The sequence below is a fragment of the Eretmochelys imbricata genome, chromosome 12 (assembly GCF_965152235.1).
Source record: "Eretmochelys imbricata isolate rEreImb1 chromosome 12, rEreImb1.hap1, whole genome shotgun sequence".
In the NCBI taxonomy this organism is placed as follows: Eukaryota; Metazoa; Chordata; order Testudines; family Cheloniidae; genus Eretmochelys; species Eretmochelys imbricata.
The window spans coordinates 41,003,276-41,023,095 of record NC_135583.1 but is presented as its reverse complement, the minus strand read 5'-3'; the positions used below and the strand labels follow the sequence as shown (position 1 = coordinate 41,023,095).

The 19,820-nt window shown below is 56.7% G+C and overlaps 1 protein-coding gene across 1 annotated transcript; it reads right to left on the bottom strand.

The window, feature by feature from the left end:
• Positions 1-4,561: 4,561 nt before the first annotated feature.
• Positions 4,562-10,371, bottom strand: HAS3 (hyaluronan synthase 3). Its single transcript, XM_077831173.1, has 3 exons — positions 9,751-10,371; positions 6,419-6,520; positions 4,562-5,485 (listed from the first exon to the last, which is right to left on the bottom strand). Exons 1-3 carry the CDS (start codon positions 10,369-10,371, stop codon positions 4,562-4,564), a joined length of 1,647 nt encoding a protein of 548 aa, XP_077687299.1.
• Between the last annotated feature and the right edge of the window lie 9,449 nt (positions 10,372-19,820).

Here is a 19,820-nt window from a genome sequence, read left to right as displayed (position 1 = left end):
TCTCTTTATTGTGACAAATCCATTGTGATATAAAAACAGCCCTTTTAAAAAAAAATGAAAAAATGCCGGTAAAAAATAAATAGATTTACAAACAATGGTAGCAATAAGTGTAAATATCAAAGAGCTAAAAAAGTCTCCTAAAAACCCTGTATTAAATAAACCCCCCCAAACACTCACCTGGAGTAAGGTTTTTGCCCTGAAAAGAGGGCCCAGGGAGACAGCTGTGGTGCAGCCAGGAGCCAGGCTACACACAAGGAATGTGGGGACACTGCTGGAAGGGGCAGGGGTGGAAACTGCTCTCCCAGGCCCAGAAGGGAGCATATCCTGTAGTCTAGATCCAAAGCCAGGTCCCTGCTCAGGCCTCCACCTATGCCAAGGGAGGCCAGGCTCTCCCCCGCTAGCACTTGAGATGAGGGGAGGCTGTAGTGACATGCGGGGAGAGGCACCTGTTCCAGAAGCCCATAGAGTACAATCGCCAGGGGCCCTCCCTCAGAAGAAAGCACACAAGTCTGGGAGCAGAGCTGACTGGACCCAACACAAAAGCAAAGCAGCCATGATTAGCTCAGGAGGGGTTCAAAGCAAGCAGTGTTCTGCTGATTACAGTATTGGGAGCTGGGGGCATCCACTTTCCTGAGGTAACTGCCCACACCTGTGGTCTGTGTCAGACAAGCAGCCTGGCCAGCTGCTGGAATCCCAGCCCTCAGCATTTGCCTTGCCATTAGCAGCCTGGTGCCATGGCAGGTTAGTCTCTGCTGGTGCCTTGTTAGGTACTCTCATTAACGGTCCCTGGGACCCAGCTGAGCATCCTCTCAGGCACAAGGAACCATACAGCCAACAAGCTTCTACAGCAGCAGCTTGCAGGCTGGATGCGCTGCCCACAGCTAGAGTAACAGCTTTGCTGTGGCACACCAACCGTGAATGCGGGGCAGGGTAGGGGATGTGTTCTCAGCTCAGACTCCTGTCCTTCTTGTATGCGATGGGGGTGGTTAGAAGCTAGCTCCTCCCCCAGGCACTGGAACCTCTCCCCTGCAGCTCCTGAGACTAGGGGAACCCCCAGCCCACTAAACCTGGCTCAGGAGCAGCACAGGGACTTGAGCCAACATGCAAAACTATTCCATGGTGCTGGGTCCCCTGCAAGGGCAGTTGGCACCCAGCTTTGTGCCCAGCACAGCACCTTGCATTACTCAGCAGAGGTACTAACTGGCTTGGGGGCTGGGGTCCTTATGGCAGAGGCTCTGTCCTGGAGGACTGATGCAGCATCCAGCTCACCAGGACACAGTGTGAAATACGTTTTTTGGCTACAGCCACCCTTGCAGGCCCTGGAAAAAGCCACTTGAGCACTCCTCAGGCAGAGTAGAGGGTAGGCAAAGAAGCTGCCAGCAGCCATTCTTTGGCAGGCTGCTGCTGACTGTGGCCTCTCACTGCCCTTCTGTTCTTTGGCAAAGGAGGCAGAATTTGCTGCTGCTCTCCCATGGGGCAAACCTCAAACCCTACCAACACCCACCGGGGGCCAGAGAGTGGAAGCTGGAGAGGGGGTTAAGGGGCTTTTGTGGTGTTTCTTCAGCAGAAGGGGCCCTCCCAAACTCCCTTCTGCACAGGCTGGGTGGCTGTTCCCAAAACTCTAGGCCCTGCTTTCCTTCTACCTCAGCCTCCCCTGGCATTGCAGAGTCCCTGCATGAGGCTCCTCAGCCAGCACAACAGGGGCAAACTCTTTTACTTGCTACATTCCTGCTCTGGCTCTGCTTGCTCCAGGCCTCCCTGAGCATCCCTTTGCCTCTCCACGCTGCCCCTCCCACTGAGCTGTACTGGGCACAGATGCCCTTACGCAGAGCAGCGCTTTGGTTTTTTGTCTGGCAAGTTATCCTCACACGGGTGATAGAGCAACAGCTCAGGGCTGGGCACCAGAGAGGATGTGGGGCTAAAACCACAACCAGCGGCAGACACTAGTGGGGGCAGGGATTCTGACTGAGGCTCTTGGCGGAGGCTAGCTTAGCAGTGGGGCCCACAGTGAAGATACCAAACGGTGCTAACCCCTGGAATAGACAGAGCACCTAATTAACTGCCCTGGGAGAGCACCCGTCTCCCTAGGTGCCCACATACCCCCATCCCCCTCACAGCTGGGGAAGAGACTTGCCCAAGTTTGCCTGCATTGGTGGCAGAGCCAGGAATAGTGCCCAGGCTCCCAGGGCACAGACCATGTGTCTAGTTGTGTGCGGACACATGAAAGCAGTGACGGCAGGGCAGGGCCGTACTGAGCCGCCCTAAGGATGGCGTTCCCTCACCTTTACATGACGTCACCTTCACATGATGGGGATCGAGCAGGAGTGCCAGGTCTGGAAGAGAGGGGACCTGGCCCTCCTGCGTGGTCCTAGTGCCTCCCTCAACACAACCAGGAGCCCAGACCTGACGAGCAGGGAGGAGGGGAAGCACTGAGAGGCTAAGTAATAAGCACCTTCTAACTCCATCTTTATGCTGCCCCTCCCCATTCCTATCGCCAGCCGAGGCAGCCAGCCTTGGCCTAGCTCCATTGCAAAGATGCTCCCCCTTGTACAGTGGGCCCAGGGGAAAAGCTCACAGCCATGTAACCTTAGTGCAGCCGCTCACCTTTCTGCCTTCGCCCTCAGCTGCTGGCACAGTCTGGCCCACGGGTCACCCGTAAGTGCTGAGTAACACTGAATGGGGGGCAGAGGCAGGCAGCCCAAGAGAGGCCCCAGGTGACCCTACCGCGGGCTTTGGCACCGTAGGACACGAGCTGTGCGTGGCACTTCACACACGGGACCCCAGCAGCAGGCTGGGGAGGGTCACTGCTGGTGTATCAGTCGTACGGACGTTGCTCTGAGCACAGCAAAGGCTAAAGCTGGAGCCATGCTGCCTCAGCCTTTGAGGAGCAGACACGCCAGGGCGTGGGCTGGGTGGAGCGTGCACCACTGCCCCCTTGCAGAGACCCAGGGCACAGCCCCACTGTGTGGAATGGGACGGAAGAGTTGCCTGGGGGTCAGCGGCACAGCGGGCAGAAGGGACAGAGGAGCAGCCGTTCATATCACCATCCCCGCCGTGAGCTCACACTGCCACTCAGGCCCAGGGCTTTGGGCCAGAAGGAGCCATGGAAGAGCACTCAGCCAGCAGATCCCTACGGGAGGCCAAGATCATTGGAGTTTTCAAGCGGCTCAGGGAAATGGACGTGGTACCTGACTGAGGAAGCCACTTCAGAACAGCAAAGAATTGTCCAGTCCAGGTCATGTTCAGGTGGCCCAGCTGCTGCCATCTGGGCCCTCACAGGGGAGGTTCCTTCCCCCTGCCTTGGAAACTCATGTTGTCAAGGTGGAGATCTCTCTTCACCGCATCAGGGAAAGGACTGCGGTGTCCTTAGCAAAGCACCATAGCATTAGGATCCCCCCGCCCTGGCACAAAGCCTCAGGAGAGAAAGGAGAGCCACAGGGAACACTCCATAGTTCACAGCATTAAATCCACAGGCAGCCAGTCCTGTGCGGGGAGTGGAGGGCGGGGAAGGGGGGAGATTTCTGCCCTCTTAAATAAATTGAATATTTATGGACCACTTTCCTGCCTGGGGAGAATGCCAGACTGCCAGGGAATCCAGTGTCTGGGCTCTAAAGCACAAGGGCAGGTGCTCTTGGCCTGCCAAGCACGGCTTCACCTGCAGAGACTTTGGGGCACTCCTTCCGGCGGCGGGGGGGAGGGGGGGCGTGGCCTTCAGCTGCCTCGGACCTTGTGAGCCTCGACTCCCATGGGCCAGTTTCCACTGCCAGAGCTCATGGACCAGCACTAGAGGCACAGGGACCTGACCGAGCCTAGCTCGGAGCAGGCCCTGGCTCTGGCTAAGCAGTGCCCCTCTCAGCCTCTTTTGCGGGCCCCAGGCAGGAACCAAGTCCCCAGGCTCCAGGGGCACGCATTGCGGCCAGCTTACTGCCTCACCAGCTGTGCCACCAGTCCAGCTAGACAGCTCCTGCTCCACCGGGCAGGACGGAGTGTTGGCAAACTTGGATTCTTTTAAAGTATGAATTCATTTCAGCGAGTACTCCTGTCCCTCACTGGCTCCTGGGGATCAGGCCTCCCCTGGAACCTTATTGCTCAGGTTGGAGTCTGCAGGCAATGCCTCCTCTTCCACCTCTGGCCCAGGGCCTCTCCACCAATGGAGCTCAGTGCAGTTCCCACAGCAGGATTTTGTGCCCTGGCAGGTGGCAGACAGGAATCTCCACAGGAGCCATCGCAAATGTTGGAGAGGCTGGAAGCTGCCTCAGGGGATTCCCCACTCCTCCAGCAGTAGAATGGGCCTCAAAACACTGGAGTCACCGCACCTGTGGGTGGGTGTGCGTGGCCCAGGCTACCTGGAGCGTTCTCTGCTGGACAACAGGCAGCTTCTCCTCAGGTGGCATTCAGACTCACTAGCCCAGGAACTCATTCCTTGGACAGCAATTTAAAAACCCACAAATAAAATCCCATCTCCTCCCCCGCCCTCCACCTGGCTGCCCCCGAACAATGCATGGTGGCAGCACTAATCCTTTCCCATTGCACTTTCCCCACTTCAGAGCCCCCCCGCCTGTCACACCTCGGCAAAAGCCAGACTGCTCTGCTCCTGCCGCTTCCCACAGCGCCGGGCAATGATGGCCATGTAGAGCATGAGGAGCGCCATCCAGTAGCAGCCGTACAAGATGGCACCAGAGATGAGGAAGGCCAGGTCCGTCTCACTGAAGAGGTCCTGGCAGTACGCTGTGTAGGCCAGGCCTCCCAGCAGGACAGCGACCCACACAGAAACGGGGATGAGGCCGATGAAGTTGACCACAATGGTTTTGCGGCCAGAGGTGCCCCAGCCTGACTTGTTGATGGTGGCGATGGCGAACATTTTGGCTGGCAGGAGGCTGGACATATAGAGCAGGGAGTAGAGGGACATAAAGATCATCTCTGCATTGCCCCGGAGGAAGCAGGCGTAGGTGGCCTTGATGATCCCCACCAGCTGCACGGTCAGGAGGAAGAGGAGGATATTCCAGATGCGGCCACGGTAGAACAGCTGGATGACCGTGGCAATGAGGAAGAAGGGGAAGAAGCCAGTCACCACGGACTCATAGGTCATCCAGAGATGGTGCTTGTGGAACCATAAGGCGTTGTAGAGCCACTCCCTGAAATAGGACTTGCTCCAGCGAGTCTGCTGGTTGAGCCAGCGGAGGTATTTGGTGGGAGTCTCGGTCAGGCACTTGGAGCGGGCGGTGTACTTAGTCCTATACCCAAGGCTCAAGACACGATTGGTGAGGTGTCGGTCATCCCCAAAGCTGCACTTGCTACCAAGAAACTTCTGATTGTACCAGTCCTCCAGGAACTGCTGCAGGAGGATGTTGCGGTACATGCCCAGGGGGCCGCTGATGCACTGGACGCAGCCGAAGTAGGACTGGCAGGCCCGCTCCACGTTGAAGGCCATCCAGTACCGCACGCTGCTCAGGAAGGAGATCCACGAGTCATACTTGTTCAGGATCTGGGAAGGCAACACGTGTAAGGAGACACCATTAGTAAATAGCCCTGCAGGGCTTCCTTCCCCAGCCGAGGCAAGGAGAGGAGCATCTGCACTGCAGCCCAGTGTCTCCCGTCCAGTAGCTCCCACAGTCTGCCCTCACCCCAGGGCTTGCCATTGCAGAGGAGCCCAGCTGCAAGAGGACAGCAGCCCAGAGGGGCAGGTGAGAGGCCCTTGCTCTCAGAGCAACAGCAGTAGCCAGGTTTTCCTGTGCACGCAGCCAGGCCTGCAGGGCAGAGACCAGCACACAGACAGGCACCGTGGCCGTTCTAAGGAGAAATGAGGCTCTTGGGAAGGTGCCTCCAGGACCTCAGCCCTGCTGCCCAGTTATTCAGGGAGGCGGTTCCCTGCCTTTCACTAGGCACCGGCCAGCCTCACACCAGTCACAGAGGAGCCCCACAGCAGGCAGCAGTGCAATGGGGGCAGAGGGACATTGTCCCTCCCCTCCCCAGTGGTTGTGCCTACGGGGTGAGGACAGAACCTGTACTGCCATGCAGAGCCGCCACCCCAGGTGGGCCTCCTGATCACTGCCAAAGCACATGCCAGCAGGCTCGTGCTCTGCCTGGCTCTGAGCCACGGCAAAAGCTGCCGCCACCCTCCAGAGCAGCATTCCTTCCTGGGCTGCTTCAGGATGCTCCCTCTACCCTAGGATTTTATACAGCCTCTTGCCTTGGCATCCCCATGCCTGGATATGCCCCTCCCTCCCAGCACTGGCACAGGGACTTGTTCCCCACCCACTCAGCAGCAGCACGGCCAGGCTCACTTTGAGCCTGGCACCCAACCCCAGAGGAGCCAAGCGATCCCCCCACCCGAACCCCGTTGGCCCAGCCTTCCCTGGGATTTCAGGGCAGTCTCACTCAGCTCACGTGCCATTGGCTACAACCCTTGGGTTTGTACCTGAACATCTCCACCAACTGCGCCCACCTGCGGATCCTCCTCCAAAATGCGCAGCATCTCCACTGTGCAGGCCGGGTCCAGGACCGTGTCTGAGTCACACACCTACCGAGCAGAGAGAAATCGTCATGGTCTGCTCAGCCTAACCCTCCTGCTCCCTTCCACACATGCCAGGGGAGCCCAGCCTCCAGCCCTGCATCCAGCAAAGGCTGCATCACTTAGAACTAGACCAGACAAAGCACCGCAGAACAAGTCCTAGGGGAAGAGACCCATCCTGCCACGGACACGCTGGGGCCTACAGGGACTGCTCCAGGAGTCCATTCTGAGAGGCTGCACAGGGCGTACAGCAGCCAGACAACCTGACTCAGGAGCATGCAACATACAGGCTCCTGCAGGGGAACAGCATGGTACTGCCCAAATCACCTCTCCACCTTGCTCTGGGCTCACAGAACCATGCAGAGCACAGGGGCAACTGGGGCCCTAGTTCTGAGCCCAGGCCGGGGCTGTGCCACAGCGGGGGCTGGAGGGAAGAGTGCCTCTATGCTAGGAAGTTTTGGCCGGGAAGCGGAGTCTGCCGCTAGGGGCAGGGTGCACTAGGAGGCGGAGGTGAAGGGTCTCACTAAGGGGTGAGGGGAGAGGTCGTGAGGTAGTTCTGCTTCCAGGAGCTGAAGTGGCAATGCTAGGGGATCAGTAGCGAGACCTGGCACAGTCCAGGCATTGGGCATTTACTGCGGGCTCAGCATCTCACAGGGCCCAAAGAGCAAACGGCCATGGCTGGGGCATGCGTCCCCAAGCAGGGGACTGCTCGGTGCTTGTCGGGGAACAGCAGTTCCTGCTTGTGGCAGTGCACGGAAATGCCATGCACCTTGGCAGAGACGGCCTTTCTCCTCTCCGGGCACAGCGCCCTCCAGCCATTCTGGCTAATGCATGGGTCCCAGAACAAGTACCTGGGAGCCTGCCAAGTCCCCGAACACCTGTGCAGGGCTTCCTCAATGGACTGACGCAGTTTTCTCATGCCCAACACCTTGGTAAGAGCCACCTGCACCCTCCTGGAGCAGCGAGGAATGGGCAGAGGCCTGACCTGTGAGGGAGGGCCCCACACATGCAGAGGGGTCACAGCAGTCAGGCCCTCTCTGTATGGCACTGGGGGGTCAGAGCAGGGATCAATGCCAAAAAGAGGGTGACAAACTGAAGGGAGGTCAGAGAAGAGCAAGGAGAGGGATTGGTTCGGTCTCACCTAGCTGAGTCTTTGGAGAGCAGGTGCACAGGCCAGCCAGGGGGATTCACTCATAAGGAGATCAGGGAACGCTTTGTAATGGGGGCTGTGGAATCATCTCCCAAGGGAAAGGCCTGCTGCCTACTGAACACTGGACTGGACAAAGACCTGGAGCAGAGCCTGGCCCTGGCAAAGAGGGTCTAGGCTAGATGGGCTTTTCCACCTAGGATTCTGTGGCAAGCAGGAAACCATCCTGAGCTCCGCTCCCCCTGTACCACCCGGGTTACAGCCCTTTCCTCCTCCAGCCTTGCCCATCCTGCGGTCTCCTCCCTCGCCGCCTCTTTCTAGGTGGCCTGTACATCTGAGGCCCTACGGACCTGGTGCATGAACACTGGCTCTCCAATGCACCACGTCCAGGGCAGGGTGGCCCTTTGCTAGTGCCTCACTGCCAGGAAAGAGGAGCAGTGATCCCTCCCCAGGGATGATGGCCCCGCACTCCCCAAGTCCCATTCTTGGAGAAGATGTCCCAAGGCAGGAGTGGGAGGGACCCAGTCTGCCTGCTTGGCCACTGCCCACTCAGCGCAGGCTGGCCCAGGCAGGATCCTCTGTGTGACAGCTGCTTTGGACTCTCTCAACCCAGTGGGAAGAGAGGGTTGCACTGCCCTGTGCTTGGCTATCCCAAGGGTTTGCACAGAGAGCTCCAGCACCCTCCTTCCCCAAAGAGCCAATTTCTGCCTCCCGCATGCAGGGCTCCAAGCGTCTCCTGCTCCTGTGAATACAGTTACTACTCACTGACCCAGCACATGCTCTCACTTTCCTGAGCTGCTGAGTGACCTTGGGGTGCACTTTGGGACTGGGTGTCAGTTTAAGGGATGCAGCCAAATGGGTTAGTCCCACACATGGTATTCCCCCAGGTTGAGTGCTATTCCCCTGGGCAGTTGGGGAAGTTGTTACCTGGCACCTAGTTACCTTGTTACCTAGTCACCTCTTTTCCTTCCCTTAGCTTCTCCCTAACCCTGGCCTAAGGAGCTTGTATTTCCCCTGGGGCAGGTTGCATAGGCTCACACCTCATAGCTGCTGCTGGGACCCCAATAGGAAGCAGGAGGGGAGAGAAAATTCAAATCCTGTTCTTGGGAGAGCTCCAGACCAGACCTGCAACCTAAGAGCATCTGAACTTCTGGGCATCTGTCTATTGGACTAAGCTTTTTGAGCCAGGGTTACCCCTCCAATGGCTCACATTAACAACCCTGGGTAATTCAGTCCTTGCTGGGCGGGGGGATCACTGTGGGAATGAGGTCTTTGTACAGAACAGAGCTGGAGAGAGTCCAGATCAGGAACACATGCCCTGCCAGCAGGCAATAACTGGGTAAGCTGGAGGAGCCCTACAGAGCAGAGCCCCAGGCTCCCTGCACACAGCTGGCCAAGCAGAGGTGGAACCGGCAGTAGGCAGGACACGACTGAGCTGGCAGGGGCTGCACAAAGGAAAGGGACAGGACTGAGGACAGTGACTGTGCCACGGCTGCATCCCCCACGTGCCCTGAGCAGCCTGCCTGAAGCACGGCTACGTACACAGCCACAGTGGGCATCAGCCAGCCCAGACTCCCTGCTCTAGCACTGCCTGTTGGAGGATCTCAAACGAATCCGGTCCCCTCCCTGCCCACAGGAAGGCTGGGCTGGATAGGGAGAAGGTGAGTATGGAGCCGGGACTGGACCCTGCCATGAGTCAGCTGGGAGTGCAGCATCCCAACTCTCAACCTTCGCCACTAACCCATCCTTGCTCTGGCTCTCCAGTCTGCCTGACCCAGCCAATCCCTGGTGCATCAGCTGGGACAGATCTCAGCGTAGCCTTGTGTTCCCTCCCGCTCAGGCAAGGTACAGCGAAGGCTGTGCTGTCCCTGTTCTGGGGCAGCAGGTTCCGCCGCCCCAACCCCTCCTCACTTAGTATTTCAAAGCAAAGAAAAATGAAACCGCTTCCCACTGATTAGCGTGAGAGGTGCGTGGAAAGCCCAGCCAGCACAGTGTGATCACTGTTCCTTGCAACGTGCCCTCCAAGGTGGGAGTATCACCCCTCTCCCATGCTGTTACACCCTCCAGCCATCCCCAGGAGCTGGCCACCCACCTGGATGTAGTCCACGGAGTCCCCGAGTGCTTGGAAGGCTGTGTACATCACCTCGCGCTTCCCCCCCCACTTCTGCAAGATGCAGGAGTAGGTGCTGTTCCGCACCAGCTGCTGGATGTGCCCCATGCCCTCTTGGAGACTGCTATCCGTCTCGCCCTCTCCCCTGTCATGGAAGTTGCTCTTCCAGACGTAGCAGCCTGTTTTCTCGGAGCCCAGGATCTCATTGAAGATCTCCAGCATGTAGGTGTCATCCTGGCCATTGCCATCCACCACCATCACCACCTGGAGGTCGGGGAAGGAGATGCGCTTCACTGAGCGCAGGCATTTCTTCAGGTAGTCAGGGTCCTCCTGGTAGGCGGCGATGCAGAGCGCCACAGAGCGGTGCAGCTTCAGGGGCCGCCCCTCGAGCCGCATGTGCCGGTGCTCCAGGAAGGCAAAGAGGCTCTGGATGAAGAGATGAAGGCCCAGGATGGCACCATACAGGCCGAAGGAGAGGTAGTGCTTCTCGGTGTGGATGAACTGGTAGCCAGTGATGTAGGCTGCAAGAATGCCTCCCAGCACCACCAAGGCGAAGAGGCTGGTACCAAAAACATGAAGGGCTGTGGTGAAGCTCACTGGCATCTGTCAAAAGAGAAGGTACCAGAGGCTCTGTTAGGGGTGCAACACAAAGCGCACAGAGCAGGCTGAGGTCCAGGACAGCAAGGCCTCGCTCTTCACATCACAGAAGCAAAGGTGCTGCCCAGGGGTCCCAAGCAACCCTTCCTCCAGTCACCCAGCTGTCAAAGCAGGGGGCCTTCATTCTGGCAGCATGCCAAGTGGGTACTGAAGGCAGGACCAGGGGAGGGTGCTACAGAAGGAGAGGGGGTCCCATTCCCAGCCAGCTCCAGCTAGGATGAAGCAATAGTCCAGAGCCCCAGGCCAGCCTGAAGTGCACTGGAGACTTCGCAGTCCCTTTCAGGCCAATGGGGATTGCCAAGTCAGCCCCCTAGTGCCCTCCTGCTCTCCAGGTCTCAGACAAGGGCCTGCCATCGCTCAGTGCCTCGGTTAGCTGGCAAGCCCAGCCCTTTGTGGCAGCCTCTGTCTGCACTCTGGAAAGCGCCATGCACACAGCTGTCGCCACACCCAGGGCGGCACTGTTCAAACGCTCAGGACACTCACTTTCCCCAGGAGTGAAGGAGCTGGGGTCTGTTCTAGCAGCTGCCAGAAGTGCTGGCTAACCCTCTCTGCAGGGATCCCAACTCCCCTCTCCCCCATGAGATAGGCTAGTGGGTTATATGGGAGTCACCTTCAGCTCTGAACCACCCAGGAGCAGTTCACAGCCAGCCACCCATGCAGTAACACTCAGTGTTTGGTTGTATCTGCGACTGTTTCTCCTGCTTCACAACCCACGCCACAGGTGACCTGTCAAGGGGAAAGAGTGGTTGGCTACTCTCCCTACAGTTTCTGCATGTGAATCCCAGCCAATCTCAGGTCTCCTCAGAACTAGTGCTAGAAATCAAAGCATCCTCTCCCCAGAAGTGTCCAAAGACTTTTCACAAAGCCAGACTATGACTTGACACTGGTTCTGTATCCCGGAACCAGGCTGGCCCACAGCATTTCAAACACAGGAGGAAAGGATTATTTCCCCTCCCAACACACATCACACACACCCCGCCCCCCATGCACAGAGTTGCGTCTGTTACCCCAGCCAGATGCCCACCTGTCCTGCGCTGTTGCTGGCCATTCAAAGTTAGGCCCTTGGAACAGCTCCCCACTGCAGGGTGTAAAATGCCAGCAGCCAGGAAACCCACACACAATTTGAACACAGGCTTCAGGTTCTGGGCTCTCAGGGCCAAACACTTCAGAGAGCTGAGCGTGCAACTGCTTGATGGTGCATGACACATGGACTGCGTAACGGTGTGCAAAAGTGCATAGGCAGCCATTTGCACAAGCAATCGCAGCAACTGCATGCCCAAGTCAGACACGCAGCATTGCTCCCCAGACCTGCAGCGAAGAGGAAGAGGTCTGTCTCTTGGCATCCCTAGTGAGGAGGGGCTGGGCTATCAGTCCCTTTCCTGATCTAATGCAGCTACCCTGCTCCATCCACGCCCCCTACAATGGGAAAGAGTTGCCTTCCCCAGTCAGCCAGATGACATTCTCTTCCTCTGGGACGGCCCAGCCAAGGGAACGGGTGGAGCCAGAGAGCCCCGCTCTGCCTTTGGTCCTTCAGGCGCAGCCTCCCTACACTCAGCAGTAGCCCACCTGCTAGTATGGGTCTTGTGATGAGACCAGCTACGGTCTCCTCAGCCACAAGGCTGCTGACCACAACGCCGGCCTGGAGGAGGGAGGTTCCCAGGTCTCCATCAGGGACACAGAGACCCTCTGTCACCCAATGGTGGCTGCGGGGCAGGATGCAGGCTCACACACTCCCCTGGAGGGTTTGTTTGCTCCTTTCTGAGCACTGTTATTGGAATAAATCCCAAAGCTTAGTACAAAGCCAGTGCAATGGAGGGACTTGGCCCCATATCCTGGGGCCTCAGGCCTGCTTGCGTTTGGCTTTGCACTTGCACTTATTACCAAGCAGTGTCAGAGGGACGAAGAATGTCAGCAGCCAGAGACACTGGGAGACTCTCCCAAGCTACAGGAAACCAGAGCCCCCAAAGCCTGGACAGTGGTCTCGTCCTGGGGAGCCAATCACTGGTGGGAAAGCACAGAGCCATGCATCCCCAGGGAGAAGAGCTGGAGACTTGACCAACAGCCTTTCATTCCCAGTTACACAGGTGAGCAAGGCTATCTGATAACAGAGGGCGTACAAGTGGGGGAAGCCAGAGGGGTTGCTGCAGAGCTGCCAACAGCCATGCAGGCTATGGCACCTGGAGCTTTTCCAGCTGATATCCAGGCTCCTCCCCAGGCACCTGCACACCCAGGCTGCTGGGTGCCAGGCCCCACCGGAGCAGAGCTCCTGGGTTTGCTGAAGGACGATGAAGGGCATGAAGGATGCCTTCATCCTGCTCCCAGCTGACCCGCAGCAGGACAGACTGTATGCCATCGGCACTCACTTGTACAAATGGCACCGATAGACCAGCCAGGTGCTCGCTGCCCTTACAGAGGTCCTGGGCCCGGTGGGTGTCTGTGGGGGATAAACACAGGGAGTCCCTGTCCGCTTGGCAATCCCACTCCTAAGAGGAGTCTCTGCTCTTGGCCTCCAGGGGCTTACGAGAGAGGAATGACTGACCCTCCCACCCAGCTCCAAGCCCTCTCCTGCCAATAGCATTTCACAGCTATCCCAGCGCCCCAGGTCAGGCCAATCCCTGTGTGTGAGGGGTAGGGACCCACCAGCCCTGCTGGCCTGTTTCTGCACCACATGCGAGGTGCCAGAAGGCAGGGGCTAACCTGATGGGTGGAGCAGGCAGGTCCCAGCCCCCCCTCACCAGCAGGGGAAGGCTCTCTGATAGTCCCTCCCACTGGCCCCTGACCCACCTTGCCCCCAGCGCCTCTCCCCCAAGCCAGGCAGGTTCTCTCTTAGTCCCCCACTTGCTCTCCCATGGGCGATGGGCCCTGGCTTGGCAGGCTCTCTCTAGTTTCACCCTGTCCCAGATTCCCAACACACACCTTCCTCCCCCGCACGCTGGCCCCGGCCAGGCTGTGCTGCAGATTGTTTCTCTCAATGCATTAAAGAAAAACTTTTTAGAAGTTTGCCTTGTGCCGGCCCACCCCAGAGCCTCCCCCACCCTGCAACAAGGCTCCTGGGGACTTCCGAGGGAGGGAAGAGGCCTGTTAGGTGCGGTCAGCTCCATCGCTCTAGAGGCCAGGGCAGGACTGGTCCCTGCAGCACATTGGCTTGTGCTTTCTCCAGCCTGGTGTCCCGTGAGAAGCAGGGAACATGCAGGTCGCGAGGCAGCCGGACTCTCTGTTCGTCCACCTATGTGTTTCCCTTGGCTATGGGTCATGTGCAAGGCCTCAGAGGACAAGGCACCAGGTAGAAAGCTGGGCTACGCAAACCACCAGCCTTGGCACACCAGGGGCTGAAACCCAGTGTAAGGAAGGGTTTATGAGCCCTGTGAGCATCTCCCCAGCACTAGCTCGCATGGGCCCAGGGCACTCCAGGCAACCTACAGAACTGCTGGAGTGCCTGGCCTTTTGCCCCAAGGGCTGTACAGATCTGGGCATGGCTGATGGACAGTGGCTCCCAGGGGGGGAGACCATCGCTGGGGCCTGGAGCAGTCATTCCCACAGCGGGGATGGGGGGAGCAGGCTCAGCTCAGTTCTCTTGGCTGGGAGAGCACCAGGGAGAAGAGCTCCCCACACAGGAAAACCTGGAGGAGGATTTCGGGGGAGCCCGGCGGCGGGCTCCCCTCCCAGGGATGTGCAGCACCCTGCCAGCCTCCCCGCCTGCTGAAGGGTCCCTGGGGGTGAGCTCTGCGTGGCTCAGCAAAGCAGGGCCTGGGGAGGTGGGGCCGAGAGGGGCCCGGGCACCTTCCTGGCGGAGGCTGCCCATTCCAGCTGGCTGCCTCACCTGGGCGGGGGCTGGTGGCCCAGGTACCCGGTGACGGGCACAACGCAGGGACCGGAGAGGGGAGCCGGGCTGGGGCCGGCAGGACCCCGGAGCAGCCTGCGGGGAGCAGGAGGCGCCTCTCACCCTGCAGTGCGGCAGCCCGGTCCGCAGCTCCGGAGACCCCGGCCGGCTCGGCCAGCCCCTGTCGCCGGGGCCGGGGCCCGGGCCCGGACCCGGACCCGGACGGCAGGAACCAACAATCCCGACCGCCCGCCCGCTCACCGTGCCGCCGGGCTCCCCGGGACGCGCCACTCCCCGCCGCCTGCACCGGCCTCCGCCTCCCGCGCCGCTCTGAGCCCGGCCCGGCCCGGCCGAGCCGCCTTTAAAGGAGCGGCTGAGCCGGCACCGCCCGCAGCCCCCGGGGGCTCCGCCTGCCCGGCCGGGAGAGGCGCCCCAAGCCGGCGGGGGCGCCCCTCTCGCCCGGCTCTCCGCGGCCGGGCGCCGCCCTTCACCCCCCAGCGAGCCGCCTTGCCCGCCCTCCACGTGCTCCTGCCGGCCCGGCCCCGGGCACGCTGGGCAGAGCTCCCTCCAAACCAGCGGCCCGGGAGCCCGACACGTTCCCTGGTGAAGCAACCCCCAGCCCCGTCAGCCAGGCTGGGCTTGTGCCCCGGGCACCGGGCCGGGTTCTGTCCCTGTCTCCGCCAGGCTGCCTGCGGGACCCCACTTATTCTCTCGGCCTCAGTACCCGGCTGGCCCTGCCCTGGCCAGAGGCTCCCCTCCTGCAGGGCCAGGGAAGGGCTTGCAGAGATTAAGGATGAAGATGGAGTTTCCCGGACAGCCGGGTACCTGAGAGCCCGGCAGGAGAGGCCCCCAGGAGCTGGTGCCCGAGCAGGACCCGAGGGGCTCAGGAGGGGGGTGAAGGTGCTGCGGGCAAGGGAAGCCCTTCCCAGGGGAGGGGGCGGCATATGCAGCGGCGCACAGGCGGGGGGGGGGAGGGAGGGGAGGTGGAATGGGAGTGGGGGGAACATGGTTTCCCCCACGCCGGAGTGAGACCTGGAGCCTAGCTTCGGGCTGCAGTTCTGTTTCTTGTAGCCAAATGCATGCAAGCTCTGATCCAGAGCAACCCCGAAGGTTACAGATCTCTGCTGGGTTGGGGCAAGTCCCATTCAGTGCACTGTACCTCTTGGCCATGTCCCCTTCCCCAGGCCTGGCTCCTGGGCCCCAGCAGCGTGGTGGAGACTGAGCTGCTCATCCTCTGCACACAGCACACAGACTGGAAAGGGTCTCACGTCCCCGCGCCAGGGAAGGGCGGGCTGCTCAGAGCCAGGTTCTTGGCACACAGCCGCTCTCCGCCACCCACCGGAGACACAAAGTTAGCCGCCCTGGAGCCGGAGCCAGGTGTGTCGGGGGAAGTTACAGAGATAAGCGAGCACCAGGCCCTGCACAGGTTCCAGCTCTTGGATTAGTGTCGCCTTTCCATGAAAAGGGGCATCGCCCTGAACCAAACTTTGACCCTTTGGGCTTAAATTCTCCGGAACTGGGCTCGGCCTTCGGCTGCATCTATCGGGAACTGGCAGCAGAAGCAGTTCCGCCTTTTGGGGTGTGAGAGGGGAACAAGATACACCTCTGGTGCCCGTGCTTCATTTCCCCCCCAGCCAGCACTCTCTGGGGCACCGCCAGAGGTGCGGGAGGGAGAGTGGAGGTGTGCAGGGGGGTACCTGTGAAATCAAAGTCCAGTGCATTAGTCGCAGCAGACTTCAAGGACAAACACATTAGGCAGGAGTTGGTGCGGCAGGGCGTGTTGGAGAGCTGTGACTGGGGCAGATGTAGCCATGGCTGGCAGGTAACGAGCCTAGGCCCTGGCTACACGACCACCCAGCCAGTGTTTTAAGGGGAGATTGTGCTGGGAGATGACACTTCCTGTGACCTCTGCTGCTAAACTAGAGTGGGGCTGTGGGGGACCTGGCCAGCTGGGAGAATAAAATCATTAAAAGAGCCACCTCCCTCTAAGAAGACAGAAAAGAATCCTGCAGAGGCCTGTGTGCTCCGCTGAGGGTGTTGGGAGGGGTAGGAGCCTCTCTCCTGTTCCCTGCTGGGATTTCACTGGGTTTGACCAGAACCTTGGGCAGACTGAGGGTCCACACACTGTCCCCCGGTACTGCTCCCCCAGCACGGTGCGGAGGGGCAGGGGATCCCTCTGCTCCGACCAGGCAGCTGGAGGCGCAGGCAGACAGCGATGGGGCTCACTTTGTACCAAGCAGCTGGCTGGAATTCCCAGAGGTGGCAGTTTAATTGACCCATCTGATGGCTCCCATTGTACAGACCTCGCTCTAGGTGAGCCTGCAGCAGGACCGGCACAACGGGAGGTTTCCTCTGGCTGAAGTCCCCCAAGGATTAGTCAAAATCCACACTGGAAAGTCCCTGCTCTGGCTGCCAGCAGAGCACCTGGCGCAAACTGCTCTGCGGGTTTATGACTTCACTGGTATCACTGAGACATGGGGGGGATAAGTCTCCTGACGGGGACATTGGTGTAGGGGGTGCAGCTTGTTCAGGAGGACAAACCGGGGAAAAGGGAGGGGGGTTGCAATACATACCAAGAACATATACCCCTGTGCTGAGGTCCAGGAGGTGAGAGACAGAGCAGTTGAAAGGCTCTGGGTGAAGATAAAAGGGGGGGAAAATAGGGGTGATGTCAGTAGGGACCCAATTAGTAAGAGGGGTGGGTGAGGCATTTCTAGAACAAATAGCAATATCCCAAACACAAGACCTAGTCGTTAGGGGGCACTTGCCCTGCCCAGACAGCAGCTGGAAATGTAATACAGCAAAACACAAACTGCCCAATAAGTTCTTTGAATGTCCTGGTGATAACTTCTGGTTTCAGGAAGGTGCAGGCTTAGGGTGACCAGATGTCCCAATTTTATAGGGACTGTCCTGATATTTGGGGCTTTTTCTTATATAGACTCCTATTACCCCCCACCCCCGTCCCGATTTTTCACACTTGCTGTCTGCTCACCCTATGCAGGATGTAGGCAGGGGGGCTGCCATTTTAGGCTTGATCCTGACCAACAGGGAGGCTTTGGTAGCGAACCTGAAGGTTGAAGGCAATTTGGGTGAAAGTGATCATGAAATGACAGACTTCAGGAGTCTAAGGAAGGTGTGAGAGCAGCAGAATAAGGACAATGGATTAGAAAAACACATTTTAACAGACTCTGAGAACTGGTAGGTGAGGTCCCATGGGAAGAAAATAAAAAAATAAAAAAAAAAAAAAAAAAAAAGGGATTCCAGAGAGCTGACAGTTTCTCAAAGAGACAGTACCAGGTGCAACAACAAACTATCCTGATGCAAAGGAAAGACAGGAAGACTAGTCAGAGGCCAGAAAGGCTGCATCAGGAGCTCTTGAATTACCTGGAAATCAAAAATGATCCTACAGAAAGTGGAAACATGGACAAATTGCTAAGGAGGAGCACACAAAAAAGAGCACAAGCATGTAGGGACAACGTGAGTTACACCTATCAAGTGACATAAAAGGCAAGGAGAGCTAATAATGGATGACCTCAAGATGCCAGAGATGTTTACTAACTATTTTGCTTCAGTCTTCACTAAAAAGGTAAATTATGACCAGATACTTAACACAATTAATATTAACAAGGGGGAAGAAACATAAGGCAGAATGGGTTAAAGAATATAAAGATAAGTTAGATGTATTGAAATCGGCAGAACCTGATGGAATTCATCCTAGGGTATTGAAAGAACCAGCAGAAGAAACCTTCGAGCTGTTAGCAATTATCTTTGAGAACTCATGGAGGACAGGAGAGGTCCCAGAGGACTAGAGAAGGGCAAACACAGAACTAATCTTTACAAAGGGGAACAAAGAGGATCCAGGGAATTATAGACCAGTCAGCCTAACTTCAATGCCTGGAACAATACTGGAACAAGTGATGAATCAAACAATTGGTAAATATTAGGGCTGTCGATTAATTGCAGTTAACTCACGTGATTAACTCAAAAAAATTAACTGCGATTAAAAAAATTGTGATTAATCAAACTGTTAAACAATAGAAACCAATTGAAATGTATTAAATATTTTTGGATGTTTTTCTACATTTTCAAATATACTGATTTCTATTCCAACACAGAATACGAAGTGCACAGTGCTCACTTTCTATTATTTTTATTACAAATATTTGCACTGTAAAAGTGACAAACAAAGGAAATAGTATTTTTCAATTCACTGCATACAAGTACTGCAGTGCAGTCTCTTTATCGTGAAAGTGCAACTTACAAATATAGATTTTTGGGGGGTTCCATAACTGCACTCCATAACAAAACAGTGTGAAACTCTAGAGCCTACAAGTCCACTCAGTCCTACTTCTTGTGCAGCCAACTGCTCAGAGAAACAAGTTTGTTTACATTTGCAGGAGACAATGCTGCCCGCTTCTTCTTTACAATGTCACCTGAAAGTGAAAACAGGCGTTGGCATGGGACTTTTGTAGCCAGCGTAGCAAGGTATTTACATGCCAGATACGCTAAACATTCGTACGCCCCTTCATGCTTCGGCCACCATTCCAGAGGACATGCTTCCATGGATGATGTTCGTTAAAAAAATTATGCGTTAATTAAATTTGTGACCCCACTCCTTGGGGGAGAATTGTGTGTCCCCGGCTCTGTTTTCCCGCATTCTGCCCTGTATTTCATGCTACTGCAGTCTCGGATGATGACCCAGCACCTGTTGTTTGATTTACAAACACTGTCACTGAAGATTTGACAAAATGCAAAGAAGGTACCAATGTGAGATTTCTAAAGATAGCTACACTCAACCCAAGGTTTAAGACTCTGAAGTGCCTTCCAAAACCTGAGAAGGATGAGGTGTGGAGCATGCTTCCAGAAGTCTTAAAAGAGCAACACTCTGATGCAGAAACTACAGACCCCAAGCCACCAATAAATAAATAAATAAATAAATAAATAAAATCAACCTTCTCCTGGTGGCATCTGACTCAGATGATGAAAATGAACATCCGTCAGTCCGCACTGCTCTGGATGGCTATCGAGCAGAACCCGTCATCAGCACGGACGCATGTCCCCTGGAATGGTGGTTGAGGCGTGAAGGGAAATATGAATCTTTAGAGCAGCTGGCACATAAATACCTTGCGACACTGGTTACAACAGTGCCATGCGAACGCCTGTTCTCACTTTCTGGTGACATTGTAAAGAAGAAGCGGGCAGCATGATCTCCTGCAAATGTAACCAACTCGTTTGTCTGAGCGATTGGCTGAAGTAGGACTGAGTGCACTTGTGGGCTCTAAAGTTTTACATGGTTTTATTTTTGAATGCAGGTTTTTTTGTACATAATTTGACATTTGTAAGTTCAACTTTCATGTTAAAGAGATTGCATGACAGTACTTGGATGAGGTGAATTTGGTGATTTGGGTTTGGGTTTTTACAGTGCAAATATTTGTATTAAAAATAAATAGAAAGTGGGTGGTGTGCGCTGTGTATTCTGTGTTGTAACTGAAATCAGTATATTTGAAAATGTAGAAAACATCCAAAAATATTTAAGTACATGGTATTCTACTGTTGTTTAACAGTGCAATTAATT

Coding starts and splice junctions, on each gene's coding strand:
- HAS3 (XM_077831173.1), bottom strand. CDS start 10,371: ATGCCAGTGAGCTTCACCACAGCCCTTCATGTTTTTGGTACCAGCCTC. Junction 6,521..9,750: donor ACTCCGTGGACTACATCCAG/GTGGGTGGCCAG, acceptor TCTGCTCGGTAG/GTGTGTGACTCAGACACGGT. Junction 5,486..6,418: donor CAGTTGGTGGAGATGTTCAG/GTACAAACCCAA, acceptor TTGCCTTCCCAG/ATCCTGAACAAGTATGACTC.